The sequence below is a fragment of the Naegleria lovaniensis genome, assembly GCF_003324165.1.
Source record: "Naegleria lovaniensis strain ATCC 30569 chromosome Unknown tig056, whole genome shotgun sequence".
Lineage (NCBI taxonomy): Eukaryota > Heterolobosea > Eutetramitea > Acrasida > Naegleriidae > Naegleria > Naegleria lovaniensis.
Genome location: NW_025407878.1, coordinates 127,756 through 151,474, shown reverse-complemented (window position 1 = coordinate 151,474; position 23,719 = coordinate 127,756). Strand labels below are relative to the sequence as shown.

Below are 23,719 nucleotides of genomic sequence, written 5' to 3'. Positions count from 1 at the left end.
TCAATATCATAATGAATCATTGGGGAGGTGTAAAGAACGTTGGTAAAGGAAGTTTCATTTCTTGCTGTTCGTGTTCATCACTGCTTGGCTGGTGTAATAAATTCATGTTGTGATCATGGTCCGCTGATGATGATGAAATTTCATTATTATTTTTCTGCCAGATGATTGGTAACTAGCATCATCGCACATAACGTATGAGCAAGAACATTGAATGTTCTTGTTTGAGAAATCATTTTGTTGTTGTTATTACCAGTCCAATTATGAATGAGTTTCCACCATGACAAATCCATCATTAATTTCCATCATTACCGAAAGGCAAGGTACGCTGCTGGTGCTGTGATGAAAAAGCTTTTTAATTATGATGACATTTTTTAAGAGCGAACAGTTCAGTTCACTACAACAACACCAACACCACCAATGAAATCAAGAGAGAGGTAATTATTGGCATCATGAAACATGTTACAGCACCATTGACACTGGTATTTCTTGAGGAATGAGTTGGTGTAATAATTGAAGGACTCACATTCTCAGTGGTCAAGATGAATATTCCCGTACTTTTCACAGAGGCCACAGTGGTATCAACGTTCTTCTCAATAATCGTACAATCGGATGAAACCTCAAAGGTCTTGGTTGCTTCATTCCAAACTCTACAAGCCATGGTATCGGTGGCTTGTAACAACGCTCTGGCATTGCTACTCTTTTTTACAGATTCAAAAGTAAGGTTGGCTATTGAGTGTGGTTGGCGTTTGATTTCAATTTTCATGGACTGTTCTGGTATCACGGAAAAGTCAATGACTTTTGAAGTGATGTTTAAGGTATGAATGGGGAATTCGGATAACGCTGTTGACATGTTGTAGATTCTCATCATGATATTAACAGAAGAATGTAAGGCAATTTCTGGAATCTTGGAAAAGTTTTGAGAAAGGGCATACTTGTGCTTTCCATCAACAATTTCAGCCAAACCATTCAGTGTTGCTGCATTGAGCTTGCGATTATAGCCGAGTATTCCCTGAGCAGCTAATCTAGTTGCAGGCATATCAGGAGCTAAGTTTTTGGTATATGATATTAACAATGAGTGGTAGATTTGTTTCAAATTGTCAATGTCGGTTTTGCTGAAAGCGTTTGCTTTTCTTGAGGTCATTCCAGCTTGATTTACACGAGTAAAGAGTGAATCTGCGGCTTGTTTGGCAATATCCAAAGTGCTTGATTCAGTATTGATGGTTCCAGAGGATGAAATTAGTGATGTAGTGTTCAAAAGTTTGGAAATCAAAGTCGAGGAAGTCGAGTCGTGAAGGTAAGCTGAACTACCACTTGCTGTGTTAATAACATCTATTTTAGCTGAGGCACTGTCACTCGTTTCTCCAGAAATAGCCACCTGTTCTTCTACATTTTCAAAATAAGCATTGATATATTGAGATCCAACATCTTTCATTTGTCGAATAATGTTCGAATCATTGGTTTGAATCGTCTTGAGAAGATCCAAAGCAGCAGTAGCAGTTGATTGCGAGATGGTTCCTTGGGTGGTGGTATTGAGAAGAATGGATCGAGCTTCTTCGGCTGAGGGAGCTGTTACCACAACACTCGTTTCTACCGATGTTGATGCTAATTTCGAATCATAAACAACGGCCTTAATCCTCAACGTATTTCCACTTCCACTACCCACAGGTAATGGGGATGTAATGGATTTTCTCTCCGAGCGATCATTGAGTTGTTTCCAATCTCCAATCCACTGATCATAATAAAAGAATTGATAGGTGAGAGGTAAGTGAGGGTCACTAAAGCCATTCGAACAACCAATGTTGAAAAGGGTTTTGAGAGCTACACCACTGTTGGGACTAATTTCAAACACTCCCTTTGAGGGTGGTTGATTCATAGTGAAGGTTAGGGAAGTACTACCTGTTCGTGTTGTACCATCGGTCACAGTCAATCGAATGGTGAAAGTACCTGTTAAGAGAGTTTTTGGAAGTTTCAAATAGCTCAGAGTGCACTCGATATCATCCAATGACAAATCATCACTTTCCCACAAATAAGTAGGCCGTGAGACACGATCAATGAACCTGGATAGAAGAACCAAATCTTTCGAAGGATCAACAGCAGTCATGTCAGCCACTTGATTCGACATGCCAACGGACATGGCCACTATGGACACTCGGATCATTGCGTCTCTGGCCATATTCACCACAGTAACAGTTAAGGAGGCGCTATTACTTCTTACACCTTTACTGTAGGTAGCTGTGAATTTGTACTTGCCTTCCAAAAGCTTGCTCGAGAATGGCGTCTGTATAGGTGAGGGAAGGTTCGCACAATCTACTGCGTTGACTAAATCAAAGCATGAAATGTTGAGTGTGGAGGTATCACTGGTGGCACTTGGATCTAGTGTCAAAACATTGAACGATAACACTTCGTCAGTGGATTGAGTGACGTCAAAGATGTCAAATTTCACAAGCAATGGTTTTGCAACAGCTGTTACCTTAAATTGTAATGAAACAGGTTGAGCTCTATCTGCTTGAGCTGTCACAGAAAAATAATAATCTCCCTCAATGGGAAGTACGGTATAACTTGGTCCAAATACTAAAATTCCATCTCTGAATTTAATGTCAACATTGGCAGCTGAAGATTTGGTCTCATCCATGGTGTAATTCCATCTGGTTAATCTTGGATTGCCATTGTAGCACAGTGGGAATCGAATGTGAGCGTTGATTAACGCGAGAGAACCAATATTGACTGTTGGACTCAATCCTTCTTTCAGAGAAATTGTTGGCACAGCATTTCCAATGACATCAAACGAAATAGATTGTTTGGAGAATGTATTGAATGAACTTTGAACTGTTACTTCTACTGTATAGGTGCCTGTTTCAAGAAGTGAAGCATCAAAGGTCATAATCGAGTATTTCCATTGAGAGAAACGTTCATTGAGGAAATAAAGCATATCGCTCGAGGGAGCTGTTGACGCAGACCAAGAATATTGCAATTTTCTACCGTCCAATGTGGCCGAGGCTGAAGCATCCAATACTACTCGATCACATGACGACACAACATTCTTTTCAACAAAGAGAATGGCTGTAGGTTGTGCTGGAATAAATGAACCTGAAGCAACAGGAACGTCCACAGTTGGAGAAGAGTCACCTTTAGATGGATCCTGATAAAACGAAATAACATCTCCAGTGGTCACTGTTGCAAAGGCACCAAGTACAATTTCAAAGGTACCATCTGAAAGTAAATTGCAGTCAGCATCGTCACCACCAATCTTATCAAGACTATCATCGGTGATTAAACTCTTACACTCTATTCGTTTTCTGATTGAGGAGTAGTAGGTTCCAACAAGTCTATCTCCATTCGCACTGAAAGTCAACACAGAAGGTAAATTAAACATGCAGCCAGAACCAGACCATGCACCTGAGCATGTATCACACTTGGCACCAGTAAATCGTTGATAACATTCACAAGACCCATTCCTAGAGCAGACGCCATTCGAAGAACAATTCAATGCAGAAGTACACAAAATGTCACAATTTTCTCCTACAAAACCAGGAGCACATTTCTCACAAAACCTGCCACCAAAATTACCAGAGCATGTGCACTCGTTATTTATGCACTCTCCTCGATTGTTACAAGTGATAGCCTTGGAACAAAATTGATTCTCGCATTGAGGTCCATTGAAAGCAGGACTACAGGATGTACAATTTCTTCCATCGTTCCACCTTGGTTCACAGACACAGGTGTCTGGAGCTACACACCGACCATGACCTCCACAAACAGTTGAATTTCTGGCATCTGTTCCATAACAAGTGAAGGATTGGCATGCATTTCCCGTGTAACCGTTGTCACAAACGCAATTGTTTGGGCTTGTGCATCGACCATGTCCCGAACAAACACTTCCATAATTGGACTGAACTTTGAAGCATATAGGATATTCACAGTTAGGTCCCTCATACCCTTTTTTACATCTTGAGCAAAAAGATGATGGCTCCAATGAAGGAGAATCACAAACACATCGATCTATTGTTTCACACTTGCCCCTCCATGAACAGCCGCCCATCACATCTGTGAGGCCATTACAAGTTGGAATATCACACAATCTACCAGTGTAACCTCTTCGACATTGACAATAATCACTGAATAGACAAGTACCATTTCCTGAGCATACAGATGGATCGTTCGATAATTTGGAGTGACAAATATATTTGTCACACCTATCACCACCAAAACCTGTAAAGCATTGGCATTGGTCTTGAGCAATGCATTGGCCTTTTCCAAAGCATACTTGAGGATTGTCTCTTCTCAAGCCAAAACAAGTGACACTAGTTGGCAAATAACTACCAAAGTTACAACCTTCAGTGGGCAGCAGATCGCAATTTAAGGTAATATTGCTCGAGGCAGAAATTTGTTGGCAAACTGATCGACATAGTGACATCCTAGGATTGCTGTTTGTACACAACTTGAATTGCTGTAAACAGAAATATTTCTTTAGGGGAGCAATATCACAGGATGGTACTGACGAGTTACATAAATTCTTGGCAGCAACAAATTCATTGTAGTTCGTTTGAGCTTGTCGATCTGCTTCACTCACAGCATCCATGAAAACTTGAATAGCATGAGAATTGTTTTTTGCTCCCACAGAGAAGTCCAAATTTAACACGTTGTAATTCACTCCATAGTTTTTACAGAACGGAATCGCAGTGCTTGGAATGGAGACGCATGCTTGTGGTAAAGCAAATTGAGAGCAGTCAGAACCACTAAAGCCTGATGTGCATTCGCATCGATTGGGTCCAACGCATTGACCTTTTCCATTACAATTGTTCGTGCAAACATAACGATCACACAAAGCACCTGAATATCCAGAGCTGCAATTGCAAAAACCGGCCAAACAAATACCATTTCGATTGCAAACTTTTTCATCTGTGGGTAGTAAACCTCCGCATCGATACGAGTTGACATTGTCTTGAGGAATGGCAATGCAAATATCTTCTCTCAAATCGTTGCACAGAGGCAATAGGTCTGGTTTGGCAAATGGTAAAAGGGTATTCATACATGAAGATTTGCACATGCGTGCAGGAACAAGTGTCTGATCAGTTGTTGAAGAGGTTGCACTCGTTCTTTTGCATGCAGGATAGACAAACAAACATATAAATCTCTCCAATCTTCTCTTACATGATTCCTCAAGAGCTTCACACAAAGGCAATAACTTGGAACTCATGTGTTCAACATACAGTGACATGTTGGAAAAGGCAATCATCAAATTTTGATCAAAGCTTTGTGGATTGGATGTAGCGTTTGTAAGGAACATGGTATTCAAATAATCATAGGTCACATAAGGATAACATTTTGGATGGAGGCGCTCGGTTGGATAGCGGATACATTGAGGTCTTGGGATATAAATGGAGCAGTCATTTCCAAAGTATTGGTCTTGACATTGGCATATTCCATTCTGTTGAAGTTGACCATGGAGCCCACAACCATTTTGAGGCACAGGATCAGGATACATAATACAATCAGAATTTGATAGCGGATCGCATAGGGGCCGGTACTGAGTCTCATTTAAGCGAGGGGTTAATGTTTGAAGGCATGAGCCCTTACACATACGTGCAGAAACAACGGTGGAGGTGTCGTTGGTGGTATGAAGACAAGCAGGATAAATGTAGGCGCAGATAAATTTCAACATTTCGAAGTGACATGCATCGGTTTTGCAATCACTGCTCATTTGTTTAGCATTTTCGAACATCATGTCCACAGAGCGTGACAAACTAGAAAATCCCTCTCGAATTCGTTCCTCAAATTGTTGTCTATTCGTGGCAGTGCTACCGAATAACGTATTCAAATACAAATATCTGGCATGTGAGGTACATTTGGTATTCAAATAGTCGAACTTGTATTGAATACATTGAGGTCTTGGGTTATAGAGTGAGCAATTGGTGCCAGTGTAGCCCTCTTCGCACATACAGCTTCCATTATGCATGATGATCGAATTTGGTCCGCAGAAGATGGGGTTTGAGTTGTTATTGTTGTTGGGATTAATCATAAAACAAGACTCATTAGCATTCGAGCTTGTTAAATTTTGACATATTCTTCCAACCATGTCATTGGGATCATTGTTGCTGCCAGCAACACTTGTAGCCGAACCAGCAGTACCATTATTAGAGGGCATGAGACCAAATAATGACATGCAAGATTCTTTGCAAAGTTTGACAGGCACAGGCGTTCCATTACCGATATATCGACACGATGGATATACGCTCATGCACGAAAAGGTAAGTAAAGCACGTTTACAATTTTCAGATGTGGTTGCACAAGTTTCAAATGTTCGCATGTCGTGTTGAATTTGTTGACGAGCTTTTTCAGCAAGAGCTTGCATCTTTTCATTCAGCAGGGCCTCGTACTGTGTTTCATTATAATGCACTTCATTATTCCCAATTAATGCAGTGTTCATGAATTCATAATTTACAATCGATGCACATTCGGGCAAGATGAGTTCAGATCGATATTTCATACAATGAGGTGTCGTTATGATCGGAGGTGCAGATTGAGAGCAATTAATGCCCGAATATCCCATGGCACAAATACAACGGCCATCCGTACTCATCACATAATTTGGACCACTACATGGAATCGTGTTGCTTTGGCTAGTACACCGTTCACCAAAGAAACCACTCTGGCATTCGCAAGTTAAACCATCCATACGAAGTGCTCCATGTCCACTGCACCTTAATTCGATCGTGGTATTGAGGCAAGCGTCGACTCCTCCAACAGATCCTGTGCCAGTGTTGCCACTACCATCTCCTACTCGTACACATTGGCATTGAGGGCCATAACGATTAGCGTCGCAAGTACAGTTATTAGGACCCATGCACCGCCCGTGTCCAGTGCCACCACAGACCACAGAGGTCATCACGGCAGGAATATCAAAACAAACGGGAACACATTGATTCTGTCGGCAAACGTATTGAGCTGAGCATTCAGTAGAATTCGTACAAGCTTGGACATGTGTGGTCAGGATGATGATCACGATGGCCACAACCACAGCCATGGAATGAGTTTCAAATCTCATCATGATGACCGTGCGCTAAAATTACAGAGGGATAAAACGGAGTGATTAAGGTTGATTATTTTTTAAGAAATAAACGCGGTGATAAGGCTCAAGAGTCAAGACAAATATGTCCATGACGCCGGCTAAACTGAAAAAACGAAAGTGACCGTTGCACAGGGAATTTCAACGTTGAATTTGGTGGTGCCGTAAATTTCAGTTGTAAAATGGAGCAATGGCAGATTCTTGAGTCTGAATTGAATTCATGAGGAAGGAGCAAATTGTGAGCCTTGTTGCTGTTGGTGAATTCATTCAAATCAGAGTAAAGTGATAGAGGCTCGATGATGAATGTTGTTGCTGTCATGATGATGAGAAATTTGTGGATGTACAATTGATGATTAGGCTTTTGAATGTTGGTGAAATTAATTTCATCATGATTGAATTGCAATGAAGTGGACGGAATGAAGTGTAGTTTTCATGGTGTGCAATTCGTGTGTAGCAATATGCTATTTTTTTGAATGTTTTTTGAATTTCATTTAAATTTAAAAAAATTTAACGTCTTTTTTGGGAGCCAAATTTATGATGGTGACTGTCACACACAAACCAGAGTTCACAAGCCTTTGAGAATTTGTTGAATAAACCAAAGGTTCATCACTGGCCCGAGAATCATTGGCACATTCAGCAGCTCTGACAAAGCAGGAAACACGTTTACAATTAAACCTTTTTGAGCCTGTTCATTACAATTTAAACCAAATCCGATTCAAAATTTTATTTTCTTGTATGCCCTTTTCTTTTTCTGATGAAATTAATTCTCCACAATTTCAGTGTCATCACATGCTTTTTCGAAATCCAACAATTCCTTCACACCACCAACAAAATGCAAACACTGAGAAGTACCATTATCTCATCATCGTCTCGGCCATTGCAAAGTCGTCGTCATTCCTCTGCCATGATGACGATCGTGCACCATCAAGTCCCTCTCTTGAAAACTTTGCATCACCAACCAGAGAAAACAACCATCTTGTCCAGTTCCTTCTCAAGTGGTGCCAACAGTACCATGAATCATGGCTTGAGAAGTTTCCATCATCACTTGATCTCACTCAATAACACTTCTGCAGGTGGTGAGCCAACAGTTAGTGGTGAATCTGCTGCTCAAAAATGTCCCTATCATTCCTCGTTAGGGTCAACCAATAAGACACCTCCGAAACCCTATGAAGAGATCCCTGGTCCAAAGCCTTTGCCAATTCTCGGTAATTTACTGGATCTACTCAAACATAAAGGTAAGTGTTGGACAAGTCTATATTCTAATTTCAATTCAACAACAACAACAACATTCCAAATGATGATTATATCACGGGTTATTGTCGTACGTAAAGGTATTCCAAGTCTTTACTTTTATGAGTTGTGTGAAAAGTATGGAGATATTGTTCGTCTCAGCATGCCAGGTAAAAGAATGGTTTTAATTTCAAATCCTGCAGTCATTGAAGACGTAGTGAAAAAGGAAGAACAGAGAGAACACTTAAAGTCTTACCGTTTTTACAAGCAACAACGTGATATTGCATTGGCTCCTATGGGTAAGTTGTTGTGAATCATTCAATTTGATACTATATTCATTTGAAAACAATCATTTTCCGTGTGCACACACAAAACAACATTTCACATCATACTCGTACCGACCCTCCCCAACTCGAAAATCTCATTGTGTATGCGCCAACAAATCTTTTAATGTCGATCGAAATTTCACAGAAATGCCAATCCATGAAAATTGGCAAGAAATTAGAAACCTCTTCAATGTGGCCATGAAACCGGAGAATATTGAAAAGGTCAGCTTGCCACAAATTACAGAATTGAACGGAGACTTTTTGAGAACTCTTGCGAGTAAATTGAAAAGAGTAGAGGGAGAAGACAACAAGTACCTTCTTCCCAATGCTTTTGATGTCACTTCATTGTATACTTTCAGATCTGTTGCTAAAACCTTCTTGGGTGTCAAAGTTACTGAAGAAATTGAAAAATTAATGCCATGGACCATTTATGAATTTGTAGCACTTGCTGTTCGTGGCACAGATCTTACTCTTCAATTGGACAGCAAGCCACCACTCTATCAATATTTCAAAACGAAGCAATACAAGGAAATGGAAGCTGTCATGGATAAGATTTATTACGGATGCAGAAACTTGATTAAAATGTATGAGAAGAATCCAAATCCAGAACTCCCAAGATTGAAAGATTATGTCGATGAACGTGCTGAAGGTATGGAAAATGCAGAAAAGAAGAGTGAGGGAGTATTGAGTTCGTTCTTGAATGGTGGTGTTGATGTCACTTCTCGTATAATGGTGAATCAAATGTACAGACTTGCTCATCATGTTGAATATCAAGATAAATTGTTCGACGAATTGAAGGAATTGTTTGGTGAACCCACTGCAGAAGAATTCGAATCTGAAAATGGCCTTCATATCTCGTGGGAACAATACAAGAAGATGAAACTTGTGAGAAACTTTTTGGATGAGACATTCCGTGTCAACTCATTCTCGTACATGACGAGTGGTCGATGGACTTCGACCGATCTCGAGGTGAATGGATACATTATTCCAAAAGACACTCGTATCTTAATTATGAATTATCATCCAAGCATGAAGGAGGAATATGTTCCTCGTGCCAAAGAATTCATTCCTGAAAGACATGAAAAGGGTCATCCATTGGCTCCAAAATCCATGTACAGCAGGTAAGTTTTGACCTTTGACACCTCTTGCCAACTCTTTATATTTATGAAAATCAAAATCTTAATAATCTCAAAATATATTTTGACAGCCTTCCATTTGGAATTGGTGCCCGCAAATGCCCTGGTAGTCGTATTGCAAGCACAGAGTTGCATCTCTCCCTCGTCAATTTAGCAAGACATTTCAGATTGACTCATGAAAATCCAGAGAAATTCCCAGAAAGCAAACACGATCAGTCCATGTTGTACATTGATGCAAAGAGTCATCCATTGTATCTCATTCCAAGAGATCACATGAAACCAATTCTTGAAAAATATGTCAAGTAATTCAATTCGTGATCAGTAAATTGTTCGTTCTTTGATCCGGTGAGGTTCATTATTGAAAAGTTAGAAAGACAAATTCATATTTAAAAAATGATACCACAAGGCTTAGCTGTCCATTCGGAGCCATCATCATCAAGTGCCACAACGACCACCACAGTTCGTTCTCAACCACCACTACCAACGACTCGTATAATTGCACCTTCTATTCCACATGATGTTCTTTTTCATCTCTTCACGAACTATTGCTCTCCCGATGTTTTTCTGGACGGACTTCTATTAGTCTCCTCTCATTGGAACCAAACAACCAATCATCACGGAGGTCAATTTTGGAAATTAGTCCTTGAGAAGTATTTGCAACGTGAATTACGACGAATGGAGATGTCAAAACAACAACACCCAGTACCTACCACTGATGGCACAACAGTTTTCTTGTCAAAAGGAAACGACGAGTATTGCATTTATGAGCCAATTCAACCCGTAAAACATACTCGAAGAAGACTTCGAAGATGGCATTATTATAATCTTCTTCTCTATACGGAGGCACGAATGGAACTGTCACTGAAACGGTATCAAGAATTTCTCGAGTGCGTACGAGACAAGGTTAACGCGTATCCTAATTTATCAGGAGAAACCTGTAAGAAGTTACTGAAAGCAGTTGTCAAACAAAGATTTCAAAGAAAATTTTCAAATTATTTCATAGCCATGTTTTTCAAAATTCAAAATAATTTTCTTTCCATGTTCAACATGACATTGGATCCGAAAGAATGCATGGAAAATCATTTCAAATTTTGGGAAGAGATTGTGTCCGTTGTGAAAGGAAAGCCATACGGAATGAGTGTGAAAGATATTTGCCAGCTGTCAATATTGAAAAAGAACTATACGTTAATCTACCATTTTGTGAAACAAACTGTATTGTATTTTCCAGAAAAGAAGATGAGCGTATTTTCAAATGGAATTTTACAGTTTTTAATTCAAGAAGGACAATCTCATGTCTTGGCATGTATAGCAGACATTATTTGTCACAGCAACATTCCTCCCGACATTTTCAATGCCTGTATTCGTACAAGTATGATGAGTGTAGCTTCTAATAGCCATCAATTAATGACCCATGAAGAATTGTTCACCGAAGCTGACGAAACAAGAATTGTAGCATCAACCCTGCCTGGTAACACATCTGAGAATGCCGACAACACACAACTGAACAGTGACAATATTTCACTTTTGAACAAAATCATACAACAATTCTCTTTTGATATATCACGAAATTTCTGGAACCCGGAACATGTATTGTTCAAATTCATGATTGGCTTGAATTATGAAGATTGGTCTGATTTGATTTTTGGAATTTTTGCAAAACAAGTGCCACATATTTTACTGAACACACTTGTCCCACTATCAGGACAATATGGCTATATTCTTGATAATAATACGCTAGTACGAAAAACTCTCATCAAACTTGTGAAAAATCAACAATTAGATCATTTTGAGTTGTTGAGACACTGTGCAACCAATTATCACCATCACACCATATCACTGGTCAAACTTCTTATTGAAGATTGTGGAATAGATCCAAATTTACTCAATCATGACTTTAACTCTTCACGCTCATTACTTTTCAAAGTGATTCATGGTGAATGTTGTGAACAACATTATTTTTCTCGTTATCTTCACTTCTATGATTATTCCAAGATAATATTCCTTCTCGATCATGGAGCTCAATTTGCACCTCATGAAAGTAACCTCATTCCAGATTTACTAAATAAGATTCGAATACGGCATGGTCATGCTATGGGATACGTTTCATTGATGCGAGAAATTACAAAAAAGACAGGATGGCGCATGTCGTACACAACTAGCATTAACTCAAAGCTTATTGGATATGTAAACCTTCAAACTAACATGGACGTTGTTCATAATTATTATAAGGAAATAGGCTTGATCTTTAGTGGAGAGTGAATCTTGATCATCACAAAATCGAGACTTGGTCGTCTTAGTGGTCGGTCACAATCACGACAGCAACGATTCACGCTCAGCGTTGTAAACCTCCGAGTTTTTATACAAAGCACATTTTTAGACTTCAAGGTTCCGCTTTCACAATTTCTATTCGAACAGCGGAATTGTGAAAGAATCAGAAAGTGACGAGTTGATTAACGATAAAAACAAAAAAAAACAAGATGGCTACACGAGCCGTTGTTTGGTGACAAGAAAATTGTAATACCTATCAAAGACCCAACGATCACAGTCTCTCAGTGCAAGCAGTTGATCGCTACGAGATTGGAACTGAAAGACTTTTCGAACACCAAATTCAAGTTATTTATCAGTGACGCAGAATTGTGTGAAAATGACACAATACAAGAATTAGGCATCTCAACGGATGATGTTCTGACTTTACGCCAAGTTGAACCTACTGTTGCATCTTCTACCTCCAGTAGTCCTCCTTGCGACATTCCTGAAGTTCCAATGCTTCAATTTTGGTTTAACAAAACTTCTCGTTTTGGAAAATTGTTTTTAAGGGACCTGTTGGATCTAATTATGCCAACAAATATTTCCTCCTTTACGTCGAATTTCCACAAGATTATCCAAATGTACCTCCTTCTGTTCGGTTTGAAACCAAAATTTATCACTGCAACATTAATGACGATGGAAAGATTTGTCATCAACTCTTAAATGACACTTATTCGCAAATGGTTTCCATGTCCTCAATTTTAAAAGAAATTTGTGACATGATGATTAGTCCAAATTTTGACGATGCTCTAGACAGCTTGAAAGCATCACTCTATAAGAGCGATCCGAATGAATATCATCGCCTGTGCTTGGAGTGGTGTAATCAGTATGGATTCAAAACTTTGAAGGAAATTGAAGATACCTACAATTTGGTGTAGAGAGAAGTTGTACATTGCAAAATTGTAATATTTCTCTTGTGTATGTGCATTGGATTCCAATCATCTTTTAATGATGACTTGTATGATCGACAGTGAAAGAATGAACACTTATACAAGTCTTTGATTCAAGTCGTAGATCTCTGATTGTACAATTCATGGACATTTCGACTGACATTTAAGTTTTAGCATTGACAAGAATCCGCAATTACGACAATCTCTCTACATTCACATTTAATCCTAAATTGTGATCGAGTCCTGTTTGTACGATTACAACAACGCTATCGAGAGAGATTTGCGTCTCAAAGAAGAATATCAAAATACCATGTTTGAAAGTAGGGAACATCTCTCTTGCCCACAAAAACTGCCATTGTTGTATTCTAGTATCGATCACACAGTATCATTCTGTTATCTCTACTAGTAGTAGTCCATAGAAGAATCAACTCCAAAAAAAACAATGAAACCCAAAGTACATCCCATTATTCCCAGTTTTACAACAACTGACAGCGCATCATCTTTTGGGTCTCTGACTGGTTCTCATGACTCATCGAGCACGAGTTTTGCTCAGGCCTTCCATGCCAATCTCAACTTGGAAGAGAATAATAGAAGTGGAACGAAACGTTTTCTAAAATCGATATGTCCAGCTCCTCATTCTTTACAAAACATTTTACCAGCAATTTTCTTGTTGCAAACATTGATTTGTATTGGTTCCATGATTCTTCTCATTTACTCGAGGTAAGTCTTAACTAGAGTCGAATAATTAAAGGAAATGTATCAATATCATGTGGCATAAATTTCCAATGACGAACTGTCACTGGTCATCAACTGTATATTTCAAAAATTTGATGAATCATGAAGTGGAGAGAAGTCCATTGACAACATCGCCACCATTCAAGCAGACTCCATTCACAGGGAAATTCAAGGTCATATGGCCAACGCCAAAACAATTCTCGAACAATTGCATGAGCAACTGTCAGTGGTCAATCATTTACAAAATGAGACCTATGACTGGCCTGTCTATTCAAAAAAGATTATTAATGTATTTGCACCAACGAAACTTGGTTATCCAATGGCAACAATCTTCCACTATGCAAATAGTTTCAAAGTATTGGCGAACATTGAAATGTCAGCTGTCAGAAACCGTGTTGGATTTTCCAATGGAGACGGAACCCTTAGACTGTATTCCTATGATAAATATTATCAAGCAGAAACCTTAATGCTAACATCCACAGGATTCGATCCAACCAAACGTCCTTGGTAAGTTTTTCAAATTCAAAATTCCATTCAACTGTTGAATCTCAAAAAATTCCGAATAGGTACTTGGCCGGCTCTAAAAAAACTTTTCCAGACTTTGCATGGAGTTCCATTTACAATAATTTTGCACTCGGTTGCATTTCCATTGGTGCAGCTACTGCTGTCAATTTCAATACTTTTAACATTTCCATTTCCAACAATGTCGTGACCAAAACTCCAATCACTCAAGTCCTCGTTGCACATTTCGACTTGTATCAACTCGATTACGTCCTAAATGACACCATCAAGCAATATCAAGACATGCAAACGAAATCCATGCAAATTGTCATTCTTGAACGAAGTGGATATATTCTCACCACATCTATTGGAGTCTCGTCCGTTAATGTCACGGATATGAGTCGAGTGCATATTACTCAAACGAATGAAATATTTGCAAAAATTGCTACAATTCTCATGGATAAGAAGGTGATTTTGAGAGATCCAAAAACTGGTAATTTATCAGCTCTTTCAACTGATAACACGACACAAGTATTTTTTGTTGACCAATATCGAGTGTCTTTGCAGTTTCTTAATGAAGGCAATGGATTGGATTGGGTCGTGGTTTTGGTGACTGAAAATTATGGCTTTGTGAAAACTGTATTCACAAGCTCACCAGAATTGTTGTCACTTTCAATTATATTGGTCGTATTGGGAACTGTTTTAGCCATTCTTATTACTCAATTATTGTCATACTCAATCATGAAGGTGGCACGTGACATGTCAAAAATTTCAAGACTTGAAGTGGATCAAGTGAAAAGCTCAAAATTACTCAAAACCGTTCATGAACTGCATTTACTTCAGACTTCAACCAAACTAGTCAAGAGTGCACTTCATTCTTTCATGAAATATATTCCACGAGAAATTGTCAAAGATATTGTGAGAAATGGTATTGCAGCCAAAGTTGGTGTCACTAGTTGCAGCACTTCAATCATGTTCACTGATATTGCTGATTTTACAACTTTTTCTGAAACCGCTCACGTATCCGTCTTGTTGAAAGTTCTTTCTGAATATTTTAGAATAATTACAGAGGCTGTGGAAACCAACAATGGTGTCATTGACAAGTTCATTGGAGATGGAACCATGAGTTTGTTTTCACACCCATTGAAAATTGTGGATGATCATGCTGAACGATGCTGTCATGCTGCACTTCAAGCGATGGCAGGAATGGAAAAATTAAGAATAGTATGCAAACGAGAAGGATGGCCACAAATTAAAATAAGAGCAGGAGTCAACACGGGAAATGCAATGATTGGAAATGTTGGTTCCAAAGACCGTTTCAATTATACAGTAAGTGTTTATGTAATATACGAATTTTTACTGACTTATTTCAATTACTATTTTGACAAAACACACAAAAATTTTTCAAAATATATTTACCATAGGCCATTGGTGATAGTGTCAACACAGCAGGTCGATTAGAAACTCTTAACAAACGTTATGACACGAGTATTCTAATTGGTCAAAACACATATGATCTCGTCTCTAAGAAATTCTTGTGCTTGTTCGTAGATATTGTCAAATTGAAAGGAAAAGCAAAACCGATTGAAGTCTATACTTTGGAGTCAGAACTTTCAGAAGCCACAAAAAAACAGGTCATTGTTCATGATTACTTGCAACAAACAAAGGAACACATGACTGAGAGAAACTATTCTGAAATGGTTTCAACATTGGATCAGCTCATAGAATCTATTGATGCATGGATCGAAGATGAGGATGCCAAATGTCAAGAAGAAGTCAATGAACTGAAACCAAGAAACCCCAATTGGTATGGCCATGAGGGAATCTGTTTCTCTAATTTGAAGTTTATTAAGGATTTGAGAACGAGAGGACAAGAATTGAATAGCTTGGTCGTTCATTCTTCTGTTGAAAAATCCTTCATGGATTTCACACTGACTCTTAACGAAAAGTAGCTCTCTATTCCCTAGTTTTGTAAATTATTTGTAAATACACCCAGTAAACTAAACACCCAATATATTATACGAGCTCTCACTTTTCAAATGATGTCAACATGGGCAATAATGACCAGAATCCCAAAAATCCATAGACAACACTGAGCACCAACATGTCTTTGTAAATGTATCTGATTTGTGCGCTGTTCCATATTTCAAGATAATCAGAAAGATTCATTGTTTGCATTCCGTTATGATTCTTTTCTAATTGCTCTTGGTAAGATTCTCTGTACTTTTCAAGATACATGGTAAATCCAAAAAGAACAACACTTCTGAATACTGTTTTTGCAAGCATGATTCTGTTAAGAACCACTTGTGGACTTCTCTCAAGCATGGCATACGTAAAGGCAGAGCTCAGTAACAGAGAGGTCATGACAGAATGTGAATCTTCAATCTTGTCTAGTAATTTCTGATTTTCATCTTTGGTCTTTGGCTTGGTGTCGTAGGCTTTGTTAAAGATATCAGTTTGATCCCAAAATTCGTGTACTTTTACAACATCTGTGTCATAAAGCTGGGACAGAAATCTGTACACTCCTAAAACATGATCCACTGCTATTTTACCAGACAAGTCTTCTCTATTGATTCTTTTAAATATTTGAAGAATGCATTTCAAGGCAATCTCAAATTCTTGCGCCGTTCCATTCTTCACCATGTCCAGTAATTTTTCACGATAGACGCTTTTTTCATCGTTCGTTTCAGCATTCATTCTCCACAGCAAATGTTTGTTTGAAAATAGATTTATGAGTACGTCCAATGATTTCTTTTGTTGGTCTGAGAGTGTGTGTTCTGATTTGACATTATTGAAATATGCATTGACGGCTTCAATTGTTGCAGAATCATTATCTCTCAAAACAGAATTCAACATTAATTGAATCATGTTATATTGTGGTTGTTGTGTTGAAATATTGAAAAATTCCTCTGAAAGACGAGGCGATGTTTGTTCTCTCAACACATTCGCCAAAATATCCAATGCCACTTGATTCAGAGGTTGGTTTTTGGATATGGCGATATCAAAAATGCGTTGAATAAAAAACTGTTTCGAAATTCAGCATTATTCATCAAGACGTTCATTTTCACACAATTGACTTACTGGATGAAAAAATTCCTCAATATACTGATATGATTTGATCAAGAACAAGACCTGTTTTAACAAGTTCAATAACTTTGCCTCATTCTCGATAGCAAGTAACTGATCCATATTCGAGTCTTGATCCACCAACACTTTCATCATTTCATTGTTTTTTACCGATTTTCTCTTGAAATGGAAAAAGGCAGCCATACTAAGATAAATAAATCCTGACAAACCAAACATGTTGAGACACCGTCTGGCACTGAATAATCCAAAATCACGCCAATCTTCTTCATGCTGTTCATTGGATTGACTACTTTGTCCAGAATTTTGTTCTTTTTCATCCGACCTTTGCTCCTTTTCATTAGACTTTTGATTCAATGATGATGCTGATGTTGGTAATGATTCGGAACAATAAATAGACAATGAATGAAAATTGGCTTTTCCAAACTCGTGATTCACAAAGGAATTCAATTCCAATGATGATGATGAATTATAACCGAAACGGAGCCTCTTCTTTTTCATCAATTTTCTTCTACTCCGACCACCAAAGGACCAAGTAGCCTTTTGAAAGAAAGACTCCATCATTGTAATCTTTGATTGTTGTAATAACATTTTTTTCAATGATTTAGGATGGTTAGAAGATTGTTATGAAATCGATGATTCCCATGTTCCTTAATGTTCGTATTTGATTGATCCTATTCATCTTTCCACACGATTACGTTCACACCATGTTACATTGAGGGAAGACTTTATTGAAACAACAAAGAGATTACAACAAGTTCATAGTTCCAATCAAGGAACGAAATTACAAAAAAAAATGGGACAAAAATCATCAGCAAGTAATGAATCATCGCTCGCATCCTACACTCCGAGTTGTTTTCCAGATGAAGTTTGTCTGTTGATCATGTCCTTTCTTCATTTTGATACCATTAAAAAGTGTTTTTTGGTTTGTAAACAATGGAGTTGGCTTGCCAGAAAGATTCCTGTGTCCGTGGATATGAGAGTATTGAGTCACTTTTCTGCTAATAATTTGGAAAATCGGTTGAAATTAATGTCCAAATGTAAACACGTAAATATTACCTCGTTGGATTTGACACAAATCATGCAAAAAACAAGGGCGGTTGAGAAAATTGTACAGAGCGAATATGCATCATGTTTAAAAGAATTAATTTTGAATCATAATTATGAGATGAGAGATGGTGCTTTTACAGCGATAGCAACATGTACGAAATTGCAGAATTTAGAAATTTTAAGTGCCAACAGTTGTAACATCACAAACGTTGGAGTCGAAAAATTGGCTCAAAGCCCGATCATGTCAAAATTGAGAGAATTACGCCTGTCGGGAAATGATATCAGTGAATGTGGAGTTCAGGCTCTGTCAACGAGCTCATTTATGAGCAATTTACAAGTGCTTGATCTTGATTATTCAAGAATTGGGCCTCAAGGAATGCAACACCTCGCGAAAGGAAATGCCAAACTCACAGAGCTACGTTTATTACTTAGCGATATTCGAAACGATGGTGCAATTTCCCTTGCAGAGAGTCCTCAAATGTGTAATTTAACAATTCTGAATTTGGAATCCAATTCAATTGAACAGTCAGGAGTGATGGCATTGGTTGGAAGTGATCATTTAACAAACTTGACAAGTTTAAATCTTTCAGGAAATCATGTTGGAAAGTCAAATGCCTTGTTACTTGTATCAAAAATGCAGAATTTAACGTATTTAAGTTTGGGAGATACAAAAATTGAAGATGAAGGAGCCATTTCCATTGTCACAAGTCCAAACATGAGTCATTTGACTTTTCTGTCCATGAGAAATAATTCTCTCGGATCAGAATTTGCTTCAAAATTGGCCTCGAACCCATATTTATCAAAATTGAAAGAATTGAATTTATATTGTAACAAGTTAGGTGATCATGGTGCAATGAGCATTGTCAAATGTGAAAATATGAAAAATCTCACCTCGTTAGATCTCGGTCTCAATAAGATTGCTGACGACGGAGCTTTTTCTATTGCCTCAAGTCCATACCTATCCAATCTCACTAACCTGGAAATGTCCTATAATGATTTTACAGATCGAGGAGAAGATTCATTGAAGCATAGCAAATACTTGTTCAAAACCAATATTCGAATGTTTGGTTGCAAAAATCTCTCTTCCTACACTCCTCCCGTTCATAAATAAGCGATAAACAACAAGATTCAAGTAGTTCTTGGAACAGAAGATTGAGGCGATAATTCTCAATGGAACAGAAAAGGAAGAGTTTTGGGAATTCTCAATGCATTGACTTGTTTATAGATATAACAAACCCGAATATATTCTCACACCATAGTCACTCCTGGTGGAGTATCCGTATCTGAAGAGGATGAAGTTTCTCTTTCATGAGCTTCTTGTTGATGTTGCACAAGTTCCATCTCCACAAGTGTTGGAGTTGAAATCTTATCAGCCTCCAAAAGTTCTCTTGGAATGGTCATCATCATCATGGCAGTGTTACTAGAGGTGCTCATGGCGCCATGAGGAGTGGTTGTTGTTGTTGCCCCAACCATTGTACCCTCCTCAAATTGATCAACAATCTTGACATGTTTCACTTGCGGATCTTTCAACTCGTCGTCGACAATTGCAATTTCACTTTCATCATGAATCACGACACTACTACTATTGGCCAAATCTTCATCCGTTCGGTCTGCATGATTGTCTTTTCGATGATGAGGTTGTTGCTTTCCAGTAGTCGTTGCCGAATTCAAACTACTATTCGAATCCGCTCTAAACAATTTCTGAACTTCCCTTAATGGACTATAAATGGCTAAAATTAATGAAATGAATGCAATACTAGAAATGCTAAAGAAACATTGAAAGATTAAAATGGCCATCGACCATGCAATATTAATGGCAATAAAGATAGCTCCAAAGACTTGGAAAAACAGACACACGGTCATGCCGATTTGGATGGCCATAGTTTTCTTGAGAGCGATACGTTTCTGTTCAAACGTTCGAATTTGTTCTTGACTTTTCGAGTTCAAAGTGCCATTGTTGGAACCGTTTCCTTTGGCCATCATGGATTTGACTCGTTCTCGGCCTTGTCTTAGAGATTGAATGAGTTTAGTTCCAATAATCTATTTCATCATTTCAATAATATCCATAAATATAGAAATTTTGTTCACACATTCATTTGTAGACTTACATTAATGAACACACTGGTCAAAATCGAAGCAATCATAAATAACAATGTAGCCACCAAATACATGGCAAGCAGGAAATAATTGGCTGCATCGGCACTAATTCCGCTCGCAGGATTTAAAGCCGCAACAGTAACTCCGCCCAAAATCATGGTCAGTAAATACATGATGACAAAAGCAGCGCCTAGAAGGATGATGAAAGCAATGATGGCAATTCTAGCCTTTGAAAATGTTTCTGCAGTAATTGCATTGATAGCCCTAGTGGTTTGTAAACTGAAAGTGTCATTTCAAGTGTCAAATGTCATCATTGAGGAACCACAGTAAATCATGATTGAATCATTATTTTGAGTCATACATGTACTCACACATGCATTCACAATAAACTCAAAAAACTTACAATACAAAGGTAATAAAAGTCATACACACGACTTCCACATACAAGATCAACACATTAAATCCTCGATCAAATGTCTTGATTAAAATCGTAATGGTCCTTCCCTCATTCAACACGGGATGCAAAAATCCAAACTCTGATCCCAATCTCGTCAACATTCCAGGCAGTACCAATCCCTCCAACGTAAACAAAATCCAAAACAAGACATGTTGATTTCGTTTCATGTGTTTGAATTGCATGACATAACTCGCAATTGAAATAAATGCCAAAATGAGATAACAAAGTAAAAAGGCAGAATTGAAGGCGAGAACATTGATTTTATAGGCAGAAAATGCAGTGGATGTTGGAGTGTTGGTGGAATTTTTAAAAGTTGAATTGTTGTTGGTGGAATTGGCGAAAAAATGTTCGATGGAATAAATGTCGGAGGAGAAGGTTGCAATGTCCCATAGAGCGGGAATGGATTGATAGTTGGACATGAGTCTTGTTGTTATTAGTGTTGTTATTACTATTGAAATATATAATTGTTTTTATATTCTTCTTCCAATTTGTGTTGAGTTTTGAGAGAGAGAGAGAAATTATGATTGGAAGTTGTGAGCGAGAGAGATGGCAACAACAGTTCAATTGGTTGTTGGGGCTGTTGTTGTTGGGTTGCAATGTGTTCTAGTGTACAGGTGGAAGAAGTGAGGTGTTTTTTTGTGGAGCTGTCAGTAATCAGAGAGATTTGTGGAATCATTTGAGCGAGAGAGACAAGCCAGCACGAGAGATGATGTTGCCAGCAACTTGAACCTTTCGAAGCTGTTTGGCAATTGCGTTGCGGAATGGAAAGTAGTGCATTAAAGTATTAGTGCCATGAACTGCGGCTCTTGCCCCAAATAGTAACCGACCATCATGCCAAATGTCAAAATATGGGAGAACACTGTTCTCGTGACAGCAACGACACACAATTGGGTTGGACTTCCATCAAGAGAGAATTGCCTCCATTTCAAACGATATCAAAGTAACTGAACTCAACTGAGCGAGAGATGCAAACTGTGGCCATCGTTTGCAGTCAAATGAGAATAATGTGAAAGCTGTCGAAATGAAAGCATGAAAAATCTCGAGCTTCCAGTACATTCGGAGAATGAAATTCATGTAAATTTGCAACAGACCAACGTTGGAAGCTTCTTCTTGTTTATTGTTGTTGTTCATTCATTGAAGAACCACTTGTCAAGGAACTGTCATTGAGTGACAAAATTCGAATTGAATGAACAAATTCGCTGGTCGTTCTCCGTTTGGTTCTTGGAGGTTACTCTTGCAATCATCAACTGTAAAATCAAGGTTCGAATCCTTTGAAAAACTGGAGTGAAACGACATGTTTTCACAGTACACATTAAGGAAAGACATTGAACTGCAATAATCTTCATTTATAGAAAAATTCTCATGCAAGTGAAATACCAAACTTTAATCTTGATATCTTAAACAAGTCCAAATACCTACGGTAGAGAGACGGCAGATTTGAAATCACAAAGTCCAAAAATGGTCTGTTCTTCGGTATCATAAAACTGGACACTCCTGAACGACACAAACGCAAAGACACAAAAAATCACAAAACCATGTCCAGTGACGACAAGTTGCTTGAAAGCCTGGCAAAGTATGAACACCTTTTTAAACACCAAACCACACTTGATACTAACGATGGAAGAGCATTTGCTGTGGATTGGGTTGATAATGGCACTATTTATGAAACATATTTCTGGGTGGAAAGGGAAGGGAATGATATGGAGTTCAAACTGAGCCGAAGAAAAGCAATTGGAAAAGTCTCTTCTTGTACCCTAACCCAGATTTTTTCTGTCTACTCTATTAATTCCGAAGTTGACCAGTTCAAAAAAGGACACAGAATAAGATCTCATTTTTATTCCAATAGTTATGGATTGTTGTTGAACACGGCAAAAGATAATTCAACTATCGAGGTTCTAGATGATTGTGGCCAAGTACAAACAATGAAAGTGACCCCCGAAATCAGAGAATTCATTCCCCTCAAAAGTATTTTGAAAAAGTCAAAGAGCTCAGAATGGAAACTTGCGAACTATACTTTTCAAGATATTCAAGGACGTACATTTCATGGTAAGATTGTACAACCAGAGCGATGTCGATTGCGCATCGAATACCAAATAGGACAAGACATTCGCACGAATTGGATTAGTATTGGACAATTTATCAAAATTGAACCTTTGGAAAAAATCAAAAATCTGGAGATTGAATCGATCGGTCATTCTTCTTCAGGTGTTGACATTGAGCAAAGCACCTCCGCTGAACAAGTTCGAGAGCGTATGGGTCAAGAAGGCAATCAATTGAAATTGAAGGAATGCGCACAAATATTGGCATCGTTGTCCAAGTTTAAGACTGAGATGGCTGGATGGTTATTTCCAGAAGAACATTCATTGTTGAAAAGCTTTGAGCAAAGTCTTGATCAGTTCCGTGGTTTAGTGCAAACAACAAACACGAACGAACCAAGTTGTGAGATGTTAATGACCATGTTAACCTTGCTAGAGAAAGAGATATCTCAATCATACCAACAATGTTATGAAAGCGCAAAGCAGAAACTGAATAGTATCGGTGAACAGTTAGGTGTTCCATTTTACAAATCTGATACCCAAAACCGATTGAAACGTATTGAGGACGCGTATGTTAAACTCAATAATAAGTTCGTTGAGGTCACAAAATCATTCACTACGCGAGTACAAACCATTGCGGAATTGAATCAGCAATTGTTGACCATCCAACATAACCAGGAATTGAAAAAACTTGTCAAAAAGCATGAAAAGAAGAAATCGAAACTGTTGACCAAATGGAATGAAACTTGCTCTCGACATCAAAGCACCATGAACGCTTTAGAAAAGAAAAACTTCCAAAATTAA

General features: G+C 38.2%; 8 protein-coding genes across 8 annotated transcripts; 5 read left to right on the top strand and 3 right to left on the bottom strand.

The window, feature by feature from the left end:
- Positions 1–394: 394 nt before the first annotated feature.
- On the bottom strand, positions 395–7,048 carry C9374_012256 (uncharacterized protein; the record flags this gene model as incomplete). Its single annotated transcript, XM_044688002.1, has 1 exon — positions 395–7,048. The coding sequence occupies one exon, from the start codon at positions 7,046–7,048 to the stop codon at positions 395–397; it is 6,654 nt and encodes a 2,217-aa protein (XP_044542564.1).
- An 850-nt stretch (positions 7,049–7,898) lies between these two features.
- C9374_012255 (uncharacterized protein) lies at positions 7,899–10,064 on the top strand (the record flags this gene model as incomplete). The annotated part of the gene is made up of 4 exons (XM_044688001.1): positions 7,899–8,301; positions 8,398–8,595; positions 8,768–9,743; positions 9,830–10,064. 4 exons carry the CDS (start codon positions 7,899–7,901, stop codon positions 10,062–10,064), a joined length of 1,812 nt encoding a protein of 603 aa, XP_044542563.1.
- An 87-nt stretch (positions 10,065–10,151) lies between these two features.
- Positions 10,152–12,017, top strand: C9374_012254 (uncharacterized protein; the record flags this gene model as incomplete). The annotated part of the gene is made up of 1 exon (XM_044688000.1): positions 10,152–12,017. One exon carries the CDS (start codon positions 10,152–10,154, stop codon positions 12,015–12,017), a length of 1,866 nt encoding a protein of 621 aa, XP_044542562.1.
- Positions 12,018–13,397: 1,380 nt separating this feature from the next.
- C9374_012253 (uncharacterized protein) lies at positions 13,398–16,143 on the top strand (the record flags this gene model as incomplete). Its single annotated transcript, XM_044687999.1, has 4 exons — positions 13,398–13,675; positions 13,799–14,197; positions 14,257–15,520; positions 15,616–16,143. 4 exons carry the CDS (start codon positions 13,398–13,400, stop codon positions 16,141–16,143), a joined length of 2,469 nt encoding a protein of 822 aa, XP_044542561.1.
- A 76-nt stretch (positions 16,144–16,219) lies between these two features.
- Positions 16,220–17,866, bottom strand: C9374_012252 (uncharacterized protein; the record flags this gene model as incomplete). The annotated part of the gene is made up of 2 exons (XM_044687998.1): positions 16,220–17,215; positions 17,273–17,866. The coding sequence occupies 2 exons, from the start codon at positions 17,864–17,866 to the stop codon at positions 16,220–16,222; spliced, it is 1,590 nt and encodes a 529-aa protein (XP_044542560.1).
- Positions 17,867–18,071: 205 nt separating this feature from the next.
- C9374_012251 (uncharacterized protein) lies at positions 18,072–19,436 on the top strand (the record flags this gene model as incomplete). Its single annotated transcript, XM_044687997.1, has 1 exon — positions 18,072–19,436. One exon carries the CDS (start codon positions 18,072–18,074, stop codon positions 19,434–19,436), a length of 1,365 nt encoding a protein of 454 aa, XP_044542559.1.
- A 137-nt stretch (positions 19,437–19,573) lies between these two features.
- On the bottom strand, positions 19,574–21,298 carry C9374_012250 (uncharacterized protein; the record flags this gene model as incomplete). The annotated part of the gene is made up of 3 exons (XM_044687996.1): positions 19,574–20,365; positions 20,434–20,701; positions 20,826–21,298. The coding sequence occupies 3 exons, from the start codon at positions 21,296–21,298 to the stop codon at positions 19,574–19,576; spliced, it is 1,533 nt and encodes a 510-aa protein (XP_044542558.1).
- Positions 21,299–22,414: 1,116 nt separating this feature from the next.
- On the top strand, positions 22,415–23,719 carry C9374_012249 (uncharacterized protein; the record flags this gene model as incomplete). Its single annotated transcript, XM_044687995.1, has 1 exon — positions 22,415–23,719. The coding sequence occupies one exon, from the start codon at positions 22,415–22,417 to the stop codon at positions 23,717–23,719; it is 1,305 nt and encodes a 434-aa protein (XP_044542557.1).